This window comes from Neofelis nebulosa, chromosome 8, assembly GCF_028018385.1.
Source record: "Neofelis nebulosa isolate mNeoNeb1 chromosome 8, mNeoNeb1.pri, whole genome shotgun sequence".
Lineage (NCBI taxonomy): Eukaryota > Metazoa > Chordata > Mammalia > Carnivora > Felidae > Neofelis > Neofelis nebulosa.
The window spans coordinates 30,001-47,383 of record NC_080789.1 but is presented as its reverse complement, the minus strand read 5'-3'; the positions used below and the strand labels follow the sequence as shown (position 1 = coordinate 47,383).

Below are 17,383 nucleotides of genomic sequence, written 5' to 3'. Positions count from 1 at the left end.
TCTCCTCTCCCAGCCTCACGGAGAGACATCGGGGGGCCTCTGGTCCCCGCGGGCATCACCCCTACACTGCCCAGGCGCTGAGAGGCTTCAGAAGCACAGATGAGACAAGGACACGTGTTCAGTCACCATGTCCCCACTGGTCAGCTCGCCTCACTGGGCCGCAGCCCCACGGGGCAGGACAGGCTGGGCTGAGCATCCCCCCTCACGGGGGGTCTGGCCCACCCCACGAACTTTCCAGCTCCCCACACGTCTGCTCGATGGTGCCACACTGTGCTCCCTTATTTTCTCTGAAGCGCGCCCGTCCCCATCGCTGGCCCCAAGAGTGGAGATGAGCAAACGGGGTTTCAGGTTTCCAGCGGGTGGCGAGCCCAGCTGAATGCATTTCTGTTAGCAACACAACACTGATTTTTTTTATAGTTTATTTCATTTTTGAGACAGAGAGAGAGAGAGAGAGCAGGGGAGGGACAGAGAGAGAGAGAGAGAGAGAGAGATAGAATCCCGAGCAGGCTCCACACTGACAGCAAAGAGCTCAATTCCATGAAGCTTGAGATTGTGACCTGAGCCGAAATCAGGAGACAGACGCTTAACGGACTGAGCCACCAGGAGCCCCAACATAACACTAACTTTGATGACGACGAGCCTAGGAGGTCCACGGTCTGCGACGTGGCCACGGCCCGTGTCGCACAGACCCAGATGGGCAGCGACAGACGTTAGAAGCCACTGGGTGCCCACTTCCAACGGCCCAGACGCTTGCTGTGCTAGGTTTTGCTCTTAGCTTGGGGAGCTCCTGTCTCACATCGGCGGGGTTCAGACAACTTCAGGGGCTCATTCGCAAGCCAGCTCCCGGGTCTGGGTCGTGAGAACGTCGTGTGGTGTCTACGTGGTTTGGCTGGACGGGACACAAGGGTTCCCTGCACCCCTGGCCCCACTCCATTTCTCACGGCGCTGACGGGTTCAACCAAATGCCTCCCCCCACCCCAGTTCTCCAGCCTTGCTGGGGGCGTGGGGGGCAGAAGCCCCCTCCAGATGACAAACATGGGAGAGCTCAAGGTTGTGACGTGCCCTGGGGACAACGTCCCCCACACAGTGTCTGTCCCCCACACAGAGCGTTCCTCTAGCTGGCAGAGCCCCCCCCTCCCCGAAAGGAGCAGGTGGAGAAAGGACACACAGCGAGTGCACAGAAGTGCGGGAGGACTTCTCCCGCGTGGCTCCCCCCCCCCAGCCCCGCAGCCGCCGGGGAGCAGAAATTAGCATCAGGTAATTAACACCAGTCCTATACAGCCCATTAATGGTATTTAGGTACCTCTGGGGATGCACTCCCAGGTAATGGATACTACGGCAGAAAAATAATGTAAAAATGGAGCCAAAGTGCTTTTTTGAAAAGAGGCCACTCGTGAGTCCAGCGGCATTTAAGACAGCTTCCAAGGCATTAGCATTTCCGCCGTGAGAAAATCGTAATGGGACAGTCCTGCACAGAGCCGCTCGACGCCCCCACGGATCGCCACAGCTCCAGGTGACGGGCCGTGTTCACACCAACCTTCCCCGGCATCTCATTACGGCAATCAGATCGGAGGCCGCGAACACGGCGGAGGCACCCCTCCCCGTTCCGTCCCCGCTCTGTTGACAGGACGCAGCACTGAGCCAGCCTGAGCCCGGTGGCTGGGCCACGCAGAAGACCCTTCATCGCCCTGCAGGTTTGCGCAGCAAGTGAGGGACCTGGGACCCGTCCACTGGCGAGGCCCCAGCACGGCTGTTCTGAGCACACACGAGCCTTCAGGAAAGAGGGAACGAGACGCCAGCCCTCAAGGCCGTCGGCAGGGACCCTGGGAGACAGCCCCCACCCCCCGCCCTGTGCTGGCACTCACCGGCCCCTCCCCTGAAGTTCCAGACATGAAGAAGATTGGGCAGGTGGGACTGGGTGGGGGTCCCTGCAAGTTCAGAGCCCCGACTTCCCACCCCTTCCCTGCAGCCGTGCACCTGCAGCCCTGTGCGGGGACCCACGGCGTGCAGAGGGCAGGAGGATGTGCCGCCTTCCTGTCCCGCAGAGGCCCCCGAGGTGGTGGGGACAGCACTCCCAGAGTGGGAGCGGGGAGAAGACGGGCCAGCTCAGCCTCCCGCTCACTCCTGGCACCTCCAGGGCAGAGAGAGGAGGCCCACGCAGGCTCCCCTGCTCCGTCTGGGTCCCCACTGCTCCATCCAGGGCCACACCATCACCCCGTAGCAGGGACACCACTCCTGTGTGCAGGCCCAGTGACCAGTCAGGATCCGCGGGCCGCCCGCCGCGTGTCCCAGGGCCCATGAGGCCTCCCGGGTCAGCAGCGGGGGTCCATCTGCACCTCCGATGTGAGACGGACATCGGCCATGTTCCAGAAGAGCCCCCGTGGCTGCACGACCAGACCCTGAGCCCTGAGCGGCCCGCCCTGCAAGCTTCCTGCCAGCAGACGCCCCCTGCGCCCCTAAGATGGTCCGCTCAGTGGCAAAGTGAGGTCAGCAGGGCTCAGGCCTCTCGGGAGCAACACATCCACCTGCACACATGTCTGCTCCCCCCTCTCCCCAGGCACGCGTCCCCTGGAGAGGTGAGCTCGGTCCTGGGGGGCAGGGAGGGAGGTCACCGGGAGGAAGGCGCAGCTGCCCTGGCCAGGGGGTGGGGGGTGCCAGGATGGGGTGGCTGAGAGGGGCTGGAGGAGGAGGCAGGGCCAAGCGCCCCGGCGAGGCTGGCTGGCTGGTCTGAACCAGGGGACCCCCAGGAGGAGGCCATGGGGTCAGAGTGACCGTGCCAGAGGGATGGGATGCTGAGCCGGGACCCTCTGAGCAGCTCCCCACCCCCCCGGCTCCCCGGCTGAGACCCAAGCCACCGCCCCCATCTCTCTTCCTCACGCACCCCTTCCAGGGCGAACAGCAAACGCAGCGGGCCCCAGTGAGCCCCAGGGCAGTACCACAGGGCCCAGAACCACCCCCCACCCCCCGGCACCGACCAGCCCTGCCTGAGCGGCTGGGAACCCTGAGGTGAGGCGGCCGCTGGGGCTCTGTGATACGGAGGGATGTCAGCCAGGGCAGGGACCAAAGGAAGGTGGAACCCAGCTCCCGAGCGTTACTACAAGCCGGTCCCGGATGACTCACTTCTCAATTAGCCACCTCGTTATGGGAAGAGCCTGTCACGCCTGCTAAGTGTCAGGGAATGTTTTGACAGGATCTCCTCTCCAGCCCAGCCAGGGCGGACGTGGGTACCGCACCACAGTCTCCCCGCAGCGTGGAGGGTCCCCACACGCGCTGTGTGCTCGGGGACACCGGCTCATCAACGTGCAGGGGCTCGCGCTGCACCAGGTGACCCTGGCGACCCACTCCCAGCTGAAAGCACACTCGAGGCGTTTGTCTGGCGACGCTCCTACTTTATTATGTGAACGACAGGCCAAATCCCACCGGTCCTTCGGCCCAAAGAGCTGAAGCAGAAAACAAACAACAGTCGCTGTGATGCGGCGGGGGAGGGGGCTGTGGCCTCCGCGTCTGCCTCAGCGGCGGGCACGAGCCCCGCCAGCCCACGGGACTCAGCTCTGTTCTCGGCCTGGCACAGGGGTCAGCACCCTCAGCTTGGGAGGGAAACTGAGGCCCAGCAGGGGAGTTGCGGGATGTGTCTGTGTTGTGCACGTGCACGCTCACGGACACAGCACAGAGGGACGGGGCAGGGGAAGCAGCCGGCAAAGGAAGCCGATGGGCCACGCCTGCGGATCCCGTCTCCGTGGCTGGGAAAAGCTTTAGGAACAGCCAACCTCGACCTTTCCTGTCTTACCGAGCAGGGCGTCTCCGGGGACGGCTGACCCTGTGCGGGGCCAATAGCAGGTCCGGCTGGAGACACACAGAGTCTGTGCACCCTGAGCCTGGGGGCTGCAGGGAGCACAGGCACCCTGGTGGCCGGGAGGTCTGAATGGTCCCCCAGCGGGGGCCTGCTGACCCCGGACGCCCTCTCCCTGCACAGGGCTCCTTGGCCCAGTGACAGGGCAACAGAAGGGGCACGCTGCAGCCCCTCCAGGGTAGCAGGCTCCGGCTTCCGCCAAAAGGACTGAAATAAAGGCATTTCTCAGCAGCCAAAGGTCCTGCCAGTGGCAGCAGAACTTTCTGGAAGGAAATGCACTGAAGAAACATGTTCCGATGAGCTCTAGGCGGAAATCTCGGGAGTCACCTGGAGGGACCTGACCGCCCCCCGGAAAGGAGAGAGTGATTAAACAAGCGGCTGGATGACAGGAAGGGCAGGTGGGCTCCCCATCAGCACAGGGCCAGGCCTGTTGACTGCCTCCAAATGGCGGCATCACCATCAGCAACACGGTTACACATGCGACGCGCAGAAATTGCAACGCAGACGACAGACTGCAAGCGACGGGTGAACCCTGCGCGGCTTCCCGGCTCTGGAAAACAGACGTGCGTGGAAACGTGTGGAGACACCTCCTGTCCCAGCCGACAGCCTTTCCAGCAGGCTGGGAACGGCTGGGAAGGGCTGGGGAGTGCGGTCTGGGCAGGCGGAGAGGTCGAGGTCGGGCTGGGTGCTCCACAGCCTGGAAACCCCCCAACGGCTGGCCATTCAGCCACGGATACAGCCCCGTGGTTGTCACCCTGCCCACGCCGAGCCCCAGGCCCAGAGTCTCACTCAACAAATCAGGAAACACCGGTGTGGGTGGGTTGACTGGGGACCCACAAACTAGAGCAGGAGTCCCGGCCTGGGGACGGGGCTGGCGATGATGCTCAACAGCCCGCGGTGCCCAGGACGGACGGCCCCACCTCAGGGACACCCACACATGCGCAGTGCTGGGGGCAGAAACCCCGAAGCAGGGGGATGTGGGAAGAGACCAGTGTTCAGGGAGCTTAACCGTGGAGGCGTCAAAGCAGGAGCCACAGAAAGGAGGTGAGGGTCACGGGAGCGCTTCTGACAATGTCCTACCAGGGACGCTTGACAAAATACTGAGCGTGTCCTCAGGGTTCCACACTTTCTCCCTCTTTTTGTTCCCCTTTTAAATCTTTTTAATCATTTCTGGAACTGCGGAAACAGATTGATCCTCGAGGATCCAGCCAGTTTTCAGACATCCTCTCCAGGCCTGTCCCCAGCCATTTGACCACGCCCCCAGACCTCTGGCCACGCCCCCAGGCCTTCAACTCCGCCCTTCCTTCAGCCCCGCCCTTAGACACCTGACCACGCCCCCAGACCTTTGATCACGCCCCCAGGCCTTCAATTTGGCCCCGCCCTTCAGCCCCGCCCCTAGACATTTGGTCACGCCCCCAGACCTTTGGCCACGCCTCCAGAACTGAATCCACTGTGGTCAAAGCGTCAGGGTGCCAGGATCAAGGAGTGTTTGCCCCAAGAATCAGGCAGTCAGGCCCCCCTAGCGGCCGTGTCAGGGCCAGAGCTCAAAGCCCCAAACAGGATGAAGGGAGCACTCACTGCCCGGGGCGGGGCATTCGGATGAACAGCACTGCACGGGGGAGGGGGATGAGGCCGTGTGTTCAAGGGAGGCTTCCTGGAGGAGGCTCTCTCCCAGGGCCAGTCCAGCTCACGGTGCCTGCCTGCAGTCAGCAGCAGTTCAGGGTGCTACCCCTTGAGGGGACCCGGCAGGTAGTGAGGGAACATCGCAATGGCCCAGGCAGACCAGGCTGTGCAGGTGAGAACAGACACACACACACACCACCTTCCTAAGAAGGGAGGCCCCTGGTGGAGGCCTCGGGCCGGACTCTGCCAGAGCAGGACAGAGGCACCCAGAGTCCCACCAGCAAGGCAAGATCTGGCTTTGGGAGGCCCGGGGCGACCCGAGGATGCGGTGAGCGCTGACCGCCAGAGGAGAGAGGCACAGAGCTTTCAGTCAACGGGGAGCCACGGGTGGGGTGTCAGAGCGGCCAGCCTGGAGGCAGAGGCCCCACTGAGGACGGTGCTGAGGCGCCCAGGAGGGGCTGGGGCACAACAGTGAAGGCAGACCTGGAGGACAGCAAGACTCGTTGTGGAGGAAGACGTGCAAGCAGGCCGGGCGCAGGGACGGCCGAGGCGGGGCCCCGCTGACGGCCAGGCAGGAAAGAGGAGTGGCGGGAGGGAACAGGGGTTCGGGGCCAGACCCTGGGCTGCGGCCTGCCGTTCTGAGGTTGGGGCTGGCTGTGACCAGAGAGGGCAAGGGTGCCAGCAGAACAGTGTGCCTGGCCCAGGCTGCATGTGCCCTGCCTGACTGCCTCTGCTTTGTGCTGACGTCCAGTCCCCTCGGGATGCCAGCCCAGGAAGGCCACCATATCCACCTCTTTCCCGGAGCCCCTAATTCCCAATCACCGGAATCAACGGGAGGCCGAGGCTCCTGCCTTACACCGGTGCCTGGGGCTGGCCCTCCACCGCCCCTGCCTCATGCAACACATGTGGAAGGACAGCCAGGCGCCTCCGTGGGACCCCCCGGGCCAGTCCCTCCACGGGAGGCCCACCTGTGGCAGGAGACCGCCAGGGACCAGGGACGGGAGGTGGCAGCTGTGGCTGGGAGAGAGCTCTCCCAGGCAGACTCTCACTAAGGGGCCACCTTCCAGCCAGGCCCAGGCCATTCTCCAGGATGTGGCTGGTGTGCTGTGGGGAAAGGGCCTCCCCAGAGACTGGAGGAGCAGGGCAACCTGGAGGGGTCCAGCTCACCCCGCTGGAGACAAAAGTGTTTGCACCCTTGGTCCCGGCAGCCACTTTGCCCCTGGAGCCCTCCACCACATCCACCAGGGAGTAGGGGGAGAAGGGTGCTGCCGTCTCCCGCCAGCGGCTTGGCGTTTCTGGACAGCCTGTGCTGCCCGCCGGGAGTCTCAACGCATGCTCCCAGGCGGGTCTGAGAAGCTGCAGACCAGAGTAGGAAGGCAGCGGCCGGCCCTCGGGGAGCTGGTGGCCGAGGGACGCCCTGCAGAAGCCACAGGGCACTGGGGCACCAGCCCCAAACTCCAGCTCCAAGGGTCTGCGAAGGGCAAGCAAGGGACACCACTAGATTCCATTGGCCTCCTGTGCCAGTGTGGGCCCCAGAGCGCCGCCAGTGACGCTCCCCCCAAACAAATGACAACGGGCGGGTCCACGGGCCCTCGCCTCTCCCGCAGCTGTCGCTCCAGCCTCCGATCCCCCCACAAGCAGGAGACCCCGATCTGGGTCCTCCTTGTCAATCTCTCGGCCGTCACCCACGCTCTGGGTGACAGGTGGCATTCTGTAGAGGTCATTAACTCCAGAGCACCACATTTTAATGCAGAAACGAGCCCTTCTAAATCGGCACAGCTGCGAAGCTATATAAAGAAATGGGGATTTTAATGTTTTGCTTTTCTTTCCTTTTCTAGTGCCACATTATCATAACGTTTCCCCATAATTACGTCCATAAAAGTCACCTGAAAATACTTCATGCCACGAAAGTTGATCTACACGTGTCATTCAGTGGATGTCAAGTGGTGAGTCCCGAGCAGGAAATTCCAGCGTGGGATTCAGCCACGAGGCCTGGCGCTGAGCAGACCCGGTGAGGCAGGCAGTGGGACGCAGCCTCCTTCCGGGGATCCGCTGTCCTCTGTCCTCACTGGCAAGAGTGAGGTGCCAGAGACAACCCTGAGAGGCCGTGCGTCCCCTGTTCCCCGGACACTGATCCCCAGAACACTTGCCCCCGAGGGTCTCTGCCCGGGAGGATGCTTCCGTGAGTGAACCCCCCTTACCTCGTGAATGTTCGGGCAACCAGCCTGGCTATTTCAAATCCCACAAACAGAGGTGACTTATCTTTATGAAGTTGAAAGAGAGAAGCACTACATTTTCTCTAGCCAGAAATTCATCAAATAAAAACACACAGGAAGATAAAGAAAGAAAGAAAGAAAGAAAGAAAGAAAGAAAGAAAGAAAGAAAGAAAGAAAGACAGACCTTGAGATGAAAGAAAGAAAGACCTTGACATGAGATGAGAAATAAACTTGTGAATGGCATCCTTTCATTAAGCCCGGTATTCTTAAATTTACCTCTCCAAGAACCCCAGAACTAAAATTTGAACAGCAGGAAAGTAGCACATTCTAGTCTCTCCTAACTATGCAATACATTATATTTGTAAAGAAAATGCGGCATCAGAGAGCCCACGCTCGGTTAGTATTCTAATGGATTAAAAACAATTCAGAAGTTGTTTGTAATTTCTTCTCGTCGTTGCAGCCGAGGATGTGAGATTTAACTCAAAGCTACAAGTCAATTTTGATGGGATTAATTGGGAAAAAAATCCGTGTCAGAAATCCCTGCACGCCAGGAATGTGTGCCCACCAAGCTGTCCCCAAGGGGGAGGGCACGGTGCTCTCCACCTTTGGACTGAATACTGCATACAAGGTTCAAAGTCAAGGCTTGGCGTCCTACAGCATTCCACTAGCTCATCATTTTCCCCGTCTCCCTCGCTGGCGTGATGGCCACGGTGCCGGGAGCCAGCGAGGAAAGACCACATGCTCAGCTACGAGCACCCGGCCACAGTCAGACCACTGTGGTCGCCCCAGAGCGCCCCACTCCTTGTTCGAACCACATCCGGTCCCAGCCCTCTGCTCCAGATATGCCAAGGGTAAGAGGACAGAGACCAGCTCTTTCTGAGCCACAAGGAAAGAGGCTTCCCCAGATGAGAACATGGAGTTTCAACTTTCTCCTCCAAGCTCGACATCCCCCAAGCCAGCGAATCCCTACGCCCCAGCCCTGCTGTCCAGAGGATGTCCCGACACCAGCACGTGTGCGTCTTCAAGAAAGCCACCGAGGACCCCCTCCCTCTCTCTGCTTTCCCTGGCAATTCTTCCCCAATGGGAGAAAATGACAAGACCGTGTCACTATAGCAACTAACCTAATTGGTGGACTGTAGGTATTTCTCCCGCCAGAGGGTGGAGCCCATCTCCCTACACATGAGTCTCAGCCCGCTGGGCCCCGCACGGCAGAACATCCCCTCACTGAAAACCAGGCCAAGAAATAATCCAGCTTTCTTTCAGCAGCGCCGGAAAGTGAACACCTTCTGGGCTGCAGAGAAACGCTCAGATCTACTAGGCAGGATAATTGAATCCTGCATGATACTTATCAGTTTCCCTAATTAATATGATACAAATATATCTGCTCCGTAACACAAAAACATTTTGGGTAATAAGACTCCTGACTGAGAACAAAAACAATTTACAAACAAGGATGCTGACTGTTCTCACTCATCCCAGAAATATTGGAAAGGAGAACGAGAAGCAGAAGAGCTGTTTAGTCAGGATTTCATGTGCTCCATCCATTCGGAAAGAAGAAAGTGCTGTTGTTGTTTTCCCTTCTGCAGGACGGCTGTTCCACGCTATAAATCACGATCATGGCTGTTCTGGATTTTAGTAAACTGTTTTAATTTCTCCGAGTGCATTTCCGGTGAAACGGGGGGTGGCCGAAAATATCTTATCTTATCGCCAATTATTCCATTACACGGAAATAGCAACAACCACGAAAATGTGCTTCACGCAACCTTCCATTATTAATGATTTCTGCTCCTCCGAATATAACGTGTTACCCAATGTCCTTGTCCCAGCGGAAGAGGTGTTTCCAGAACGCCAGGGAGGCTGTTGGACGGCAGGCTGAGGGTGCTGCGGGTGGGGACCCCTGGGTTCCAGGTGTGTCTGGGCACACCCCCGGTGTGGGGGGTGGGGCTCTCTGACCCCAGTCCTGCCAGGGTGTGAGTGTGCGGATGAGGCGCAGCGGGGAGTCGTGGCCCCGGGAAGGTGGGAACCAGGGAGGCCCTGGCAGCAGGCGGGGGTGTGCAGTGTTGAAGCCACGGCCAAGGTTGTCCGGTACTTAACCATCAGCAGTCTCTTTTTCCCACCTGCAGGGCTGCCTCGCCGCCAGCTGCAGGGCAGGGTTCTCACCTGGGACCCAAGGACGCCGTGGCCAGCGCTGGCTAGGGACAGCGCCCCCGGGGTGGGGGGCTTGGGAGCCACAGTCCCCTTCCCCAACACTGCTGACTGAGCCCCCTCTCCCCTTATGCCAGCAGGAGGAGCCTTCAAATGGAGTTTATGTGCCATTAGCCCTTTGCACATCACCAAGGAAGCCGCGCCGGGGCTCCGCTCTCGGGAACCCTGTGAGCGTCGCCCGAGGGCCGAGATGGCCGCGGGGAGCCGGGGGCGGGCGCGACCTTCGCCCCAAGCCCCGGCCCCCTGCAGCCCGGCCCCGGGAGTGGCGGCGGCGCCCGCTGGGCATCTCGGGTCACGACCCCGCCGTGGCGGGGGGGGGGGGGGGGGGGGGGGGGCAGGGGGGACGGGGGAAAGGGGGCTTCCCGCCCTGCGCCCCCTCCCGGCACCGGGCGCCCGCCTCCCTAGCAACTGTGGGCCGCGCACAAGGGGGCCGCAAGAAGTCCGGCGATTCCGGCTCCGGCGCGGGTCTCGCTCGCGGTTCGGGCGGGCCGAGCTGTCCCAGGACTCGGCGACCGCGCCGCCGCCCGGGTCCCCGTGTTCCGCCGCGGGCTCGTTCCGGAGACAGCGGGAGGCTCGGACCGCGAGCGGGGAGGCCGGCACTTCGAGGTGGTGGCGCGGGAGCCAGGCTCGGCGCTGGCCTCTTTTTTTTTTTTTTTTTTTTTTTTTAAGAATCCATATTTTTCCATCACCTCCCGCGCCCATGGCAGCTCTCCATGACAGGTGTTCCTTAGCACCCGTCCTTTCCTCCCGCTACGAGGGGAAGGGACCGGGAGCCTGTGCCAGGCGGCCGGCCGGGGAACCGACCGGCCCGCGCCATCCCGGCCCCCCGAGCCCGTGCCCAGGACGCCGGCCACTCCCGGCCACCCTGGCGGGCTGCGAGCCTGTGCCCGGAGCACTGACCACCCACCCCCAACGCAGCCCGAGGTTGCGCCCGGGACTCCGGCCACCCCCACTCCCCCACCCCCGGGCGCCCCCCGAGCCCGTCCCCAGCCCCAGCCCCGAACCTCGCGGCCCCGCGCCAGGCCAGCCGGCTGGGTCACCGGCTCGGGTCCCCGGACACGACTCCAGATATGCCCGCGGCGGCGGCGGCGGCGGGCCCTCTCCACGTACCCCACCCCTCACTTCTCTTTTTTTTGAGAAAGCGCCTGGCGAGTGTGCTTCCCAGGCACACGGAGGCTCCGGCCACGCGTCCGAGCCCGAGCCCCGCTCCCGCCGGGGGCACCCCGTTCCCGGCTCGGCCGCCGCGTCGCCCCCGGTCCCCGGCGGCAGCATCGCCAGCGGAAAGCGCTGGGCCCGCCCGCCCCGGACCCGCCGCCGCCTCCGGAGCGCGCTGCTCGGCTCGGCCCGCCGGCCTGGGCCGGGAGCGGCGGCGGCGGCACACCCCGGGCGGCCGCGGGCATCGCCGCGCCACCCGGGGCCTGGCGCCCGGGCCCTGCCCCGGAGTCGGGGCGGGAGGCTCGGCGGCGGCGGCGGCCGCTTCCGAAGTGCCGGAGCGCGGGGAGCCCGGGCGGCCCCTCTCCGTCCCGGCCCAGCGGGAAGCGGCGGGACCCGGGGACGGCGCGCCGCGAGCGGGCAACTCCGCACCGACTCCTGGCGGCCGCCGCGGCCGGGGCCCGGCCCGGGGGCCCGGGGGCCCGGGGGCCGCGGGTGGGGTGGGGGGTGGGGGGCCCTGCGGGGGCCCGGGCCGCGCGGTACTCACTGCAGTAGGCGATGAGCAGGCTGGCCAGGATCATGAACGCCCAAAAAGTTGAGGACATGCTGGGCAGGGCGGTCGCATCTTGCCGGCTGCCGGTCCTGGGCGATGGCGCCATTGAAGCCGCGGCGCCCGCGCGGGGGGCAGCAGCGCGTCTCAGCAGCCGGCCCTGCCCGCGCCCCCGCGCCGGCCTCCACGTGCGGGCCCCGCGCGCGCCATCCTCCGCCGCCGCCGCCGCCGCCGCCGCCGCCGCCGCCGCGCCCGGGCTCCGGCCCACTGCGCCCTGCGCCGGCCCGCCCCGCGCCTCGCCCGTGCCCGCGCCCGCGCCCGCGCCCGCTTCCGCGCCCGCGCCCGCCGAGCCCAGGGACGTCGGCCCCGCGGCTCTGGGCGTCGCTGCGCGCCCGGGCTCGGCGCGCGCGGCCACCGATAGGAGGGGCGCGCGGGGCGCGCGCCCGACGCCGCCGGGTCCCGGCGCGGGGCCCCGGGACTGGCGGGGGCGGCGGGCGGAGGGGACGCCGCGCCCAAGCCGCGCCTCTGGATGGCGACAGAGACGGCCCGGCGCGCCCGCTGCCTGGGCACCAAGCGGGGAGGACAGACCTGGCCGGCGCGAAGTTTGTGGACTTGGGCTGCGGGCCCCGGGCGCCCCTACTCCTTCCCGCAGAGGCCCGCGACGCCGGGGCCCAGAGTTTACCGTAAGTATAGGGTGCTTTGGGCCCTTCCCCAGATGCGGCTCTCACCCCTGTTCTGGGTTGTGCGCCGGTGTCCCTGAACCCACAAAAGAGCACATACTTCCTCAGACCCGCCCAGAGTCCGCTGAGGTCAGCACCCCCGAGGGCTCTCCCTCCCCCCCGAGCTCCAGCGCGGCCAGGCGGAGACACACGTCCCTGGAAGCAGTCTCCTTGTCCCCTGCCCGGCGCCTCCACCTGTGCCCACTGCCCTGGCCCTGAAACGCTGTCTCCTTGCCCCTCACCTGGAAAGGCCCCAGTCTTCTGTCTCCAAAGTGCGGGTGCTGATCTCCTCTGGGTGGACTTTCTGAGCAGGTAACAATGACTGTAATTCATTGGATTTGCATAGTTGAAGATCATCAGTAGAACTGATTCATAGGGAAGTGGATTCCGTATATCCTTTGAGGTCAGCTTCCCCAGCCCCACTCCTCTCTCGGGTCCCCTCAGCAAGACGAGCTCCCAAGACCAGATGCTCGCCAGGCAACCCCGTGGTACCAGGTGAGCCCCCGCGGTACCCAGCCACAGTGCCCCGTCCCCTCACTGCCTTCCTGCCAGTCAGCGGAGGTGCTAATGTGAGCCCATCCTTCCTCATCAGAGCACCTTCTGATCCCGCATGAGCAGGGGCCTCCAAGGACCCCATGAGGCCTTGCTGGAACTGGATACCCTTTCCCAGGGGTCACTAGAGGGCCCGATGCAAAGACAGTCTCCGGCATCACCCGTCACCTCGAATCCCTGCCCGCCAGGCCTCTAGGAGACCGTGGAGGCTGTGATGAGCGCTGAGGGCCCGCGGTGGCCCAGTGAGGACGCCTTTCCAGCTCCAACAATATTCCTGCTGTAATGTGAGTGTGTCCGGGATGATTTTCTTCATAAATTTTTCTGTTCCTGCTTAATTAAAACAGTCTGACTTCCCTCCTCAGTGTCCTCCTGACACGCTTCCTGATTCCCTCTGCTGGCATGCAGGCACCACAGACCCTGGGCTCCTGAGAACCTGGGGTTGGTGGGGGCAGGACCCTTCTGGAATGTGCTGGGCTGGTGTCCGCCCTCTGGCCCCTGGAGGGGCTCCCTCGCTGTCCCTGCAGCTCCCAGGGGATGCCAGGATCTCTAGCTCTTAAGTTCCCCCCTTTGATGGCAGCCTTTCATCCTGTTCAGAAGGAAGTCACTTTTTCAAATGTGACACGTTCCATTTCGTCCTGTCCATTCTGAACTCCTGTTATGTTCCGGACATTCCCTCATCCAGCAGCCATTCGTTGGGCACCTTCTAGATGTCACTGCTGCAGGAGAGGAATTAAACAAGACACACGCTTTCTGTTCCCTGGAAATGTGTGCTCGGTTTGGGAAATGGATGAGGAAACTGGCAATCAGAGCGCAGTGTGGCCGAGCCGTGATGGGAGGGGCTCATCCGGCAGGGGAAGAGCACTTGGCCCCAGATCAGGTGTGGGGCGCTGGGAGGGTGTGCCAGGGAAGCTTCCAGCAGAGCGGTTTACAAACATGTTTAGTGCCGTCCGTAGAAAGAGCACACACAAACACACGCGTGAAATGACAGTTTCACAAAACAATACCCACACTCTCAATCCTCTGTGCTGTTTGCCACTCTGTCCTAATTCATTCCTTAAAACACTGCTTGTCCACCAATGCTCATGTTTACTGCAGTTTTCTTTGCCGGACAAGCACTGTTCCAGGAGAGGTGGTCTGCGTTGAATGTGGGAGAGCTGTCACACCAAAGGTCAGAGGAACCCGGTGACAGTGGGCAGTGGGGGAGCCCCAACCAGAGGCAGGGGTACGGTGGGTTTGGCACAGTCTGCTTTCTCTTGGAGCTCACGCCACAAGACTTCTGTGGCTACCGCACGAGGGGGTTGACGTGTATAAGGAAAAAGTATTCAAAGCCGCTTGCTGAAGATAGCAACGCAGACCTGGTTCGGGGCCCTCGCGACGAGCACGGGATGGGCTTGGGCGCTAGGGAGGGGCTGGGCTCAACCCGGGGTACGGCGTGGGCCAGTGGGGGTTCCCAGGCCGGGAGCAGGAGGGCCAGTGGGAGGAACGTTACTGAGAGGAAACGTCGAGGTGAGGGGGGCTCCGGTCACACTGACTCGGGGGCGGGGGGGGGGGGGGGTTCTTGTTATGCTGATTGTACAGGAAGTACATGGGTGGGCCCCGGAGAGGGCTTGGGAGCCTGATGGATGTCCAGTCGAGCAAGGAATCTTGGTCTGAAAGGAAAGCTTCATGAATCTGGAGTGTATCGACTAAGTCTTTGCTGGGTGCTGAATCTGCAGTGTAGTGACTTAGTCCATGCTGGGCGCTGACTCTGGAGTGTAGTGACTAAGTCCATGCTGGGCGCTGACTCTGGAGGGTAGTGACTAAGTCCATGCTGGGCGCTGACTCTGGAGTGTAGTGACTAAGTCCATGCTGGGCGCTGACTCTGGAGTGTAGTGACTAAGTCCATGCTGGGCGCTGACTCTGGAGTGTAGTGACGAAGTCCATGCTGGGCGCTGAATCTGGAGTGTAGTGACTAAGTCCATGCTGGGTGCTGACTCTGGAGTGTAGGGACTAAGTCCATGCTGGGTGCTGACTCTGGAGTGTAGTGACTTAGTCCATGCTGGGCGCTGACTCTGGAGTGTAGTGACTAAGTCCATGCTGGGCGCTGACTCTGGAGTGTAGTGACTAAGTCCATGCTGGGCGCTGACTCTGGAGTGTAGTGACTAAGTCCATGCTGGGCGCTGACTCTGGAGTGTAGTGACTAAGTCCATGCTGGGCGCTGACTCTGGAGTGTAGTGACTAAGTCCATGCTGGGCGCTGACTCTGGAGTGTAGTGACAAAGTCCATGCTGGGCGCTGAATCTGGAGTGTAGTGACTAAGTCCATGCTGGGCGCTGAATCTGGAGTGTAGTGACTAAGTCCATGCTGGGTGCTGACTCTGGAGTGTAGTGACTAAGTCCATGCTGGGTGCTGACTCTGGAGTGTAGTGACTAAGTCCATGCTGGGTGCTAACTCTGGAGTGTAGTGACTAAGTCCATGCTGGGTGCTGAATCTGGAGTGTAGTGACTTAGTCCATGCTGGGCGCTGAATCTGGAGTGTAGTGACTTAGTCCATGCTGGGCGCTGACTCTGGAGTGTAGTGACTAAGTCCATGCTGGGCGCTGACTCTGGAGGGTAGTGACTAAGTCCATGCTGGGCGCTGACTCTGGAGTGTAGTGACGAAGTCCATGCTGGGCGCTGAATCTGGAGTGTAGTGACTAAGTCCATGCTGGGTGCTGACTCTGGAGTGTAGTGACTAAGTCCATGCTGGGTGCTGACTCTGGAGTGTAGTGACTAAGTCCATGCTGGGTGCTAACTCTGGAGTGTAGTGACTAAGTCCATGCTGGGTGCTGAATCTGGAGTGTAGTGACTTAGTCCATGCTGGGTGCTGAATCTGGAGTGTAGTGACTTAGTCCATGCTGGGTGCTGAATCTGGAGTGTAGTGACTTAGTCTGTTCTGGGTGCTGAATCTGCAGTGTAGTGTCCATGCTGGGTGCTGACTCTGGAGTGTAGTGACTAAGTCCATGCTGGGTGCTGAATCTGGAGTGTAGTGACTAAGTCCATGCTGGGTGCTGAATCTGGAGTGTAGTGACTTAGTCCATGCTGGGTGCTGAATCTGGAGTGTAGTGACTTAGTCCATGCTGGGTGCTGAATCTGGAGTGTAGTGACTTAGTCTGTTCTGGGTGCTGAATCTGCAGTGTAGTGTCCATGCTGGGTGCTGACTCTGGAGTGTAGTGACTAAGTCCATGCTGGGTGCTGACTCTGGAGTGTAGTGACTAAGTCCATGCTGGGCGCTGACTCTGGAGTGTAGTGACTAAGTCCATGCTGGGCGCTGAATCTGGAGTGTAGTGACTAAGTCCATGCTGGGCGCTGACTCTGGAGTGTAGTGACTAAGTCCATGCTGGGTGCTGACTCTGGAGTGTAGTGACTAAGTCCATGCTGGGTGCTGAATCTGGAGTGTAGTGACTTAGTCCATGCTGGGTGCTGAATCTGGAGTGTAGTGACTTAGTCTGTTCTGGGTGCTGAATCTGCAGTGTAGTGTCCATGCTGGGTGCTGACTCTGGAGTGTAGTGACTAAGTCCATGCTGGGTGCTGAATCTGGAGTGTAGTGACTAAGTCCATGCTGGGTGCTGAATCTGGAGTGTAGTGACTTAGTCCATGCTGGGTGCTGAATCTGGAGTGTAGTGACTTAGTCCATGCTGGGTGCTGAATCTGGAGTGTAGTGACTTAGTCTGTTCTGGGTGCTGAATCTGCAGTGTAGTGTCCATGCTGGATGCTGACTCTGGAGTGTAGTGACTAAGTCCATGCTGGGTGCTGAATCTGGAGTGTAGTGACTTAGTCCATGCTGGGTGCTGAATCTGGAGTGTAGTGACTAAGTCCATGCTGGGTGCTGACTCTGGAGTGTAGTGACTTAGTCCATGCTGGGTGCTGAATCTGGAGTGTATTGACTAAGTCTTTACTGGGTGCTGAATCTGGAGTGTAGTGACTAAGTCTGTGTGGGTGCTGAATCTGGAGTGTATCCACTAAGTCCGTGCTGGGTGCTACAAATCCCTACAAGGAAGAGGAAAGAGAGCTGAGCCCTTGGAATCCCGGGTGGTAGAGGGTCCGAAACCCAGTGAGGCTGGAAAGGGCTGCGGAGGGGGGATTGAGAGGGACGGCTGACCAGTGACGGTGGCGGGGTCTCCGACAAGGGCAGGGCGATTAAGTTCGAGATGCAGCCAGCATCCAGCCCGAAGCAAGGGCAGACGCTGGTGGCCCCTGGGGGACTGGTGGGAGACCAAGATGGAAACTGGGAATGAGGGAGGAGCGGAGCACGGGCCGAGTCCTGTTGCTAGGAAACCGCGCAGTCCTGGGCCGCCAAGCGCGCTGCCGGGTGACAGCAGCTGTCGATTGGCTGGTTTGGGGGACTGGCCAGAACGCACAGGACGTTTGACGCCCCGTAAGCGTGCTGGGGAATCACGCCCCACCTGCCCTCCGCGCCTAGCCAACGAGGCGCGTGCTTGTGCGGCCCCGGGGGCGCGGCCTGCGTCTCACCCCACCCCAGGCCCAGAGCCCCGGCCC

At 61.5% G+C, this 17,383-nt stretch overlaps 1 protein-coding gene across 1 annotated transcript in view; it reads right to left on the bottom strand.

Moving 5' to 3' along the window:
• The window catches only part of TAFA5 (TAFA chemokine like family member 5), a 155,962-nt gene extending 144,125 nt beyond the window's left edge, over nucleotides 1–11,837 (bottom strand). Inside the window, exon 1 of the mRNA XM_058740853.1 lies at nucleotides 11,594–11,837. Within this exon, the coding sequence (XP_058596836.1) occupies nucleotides 11,594–11,705 (112 nt within the window). The 5' untranslated portion in view covers nucleotides 11,706–11,837. The remainder of the gene's footprint in view (nucleotides 1–11,593) is intronic.
• Nucleotides 11,838–17,383: the final 5,546 nt, after the last annotated feature.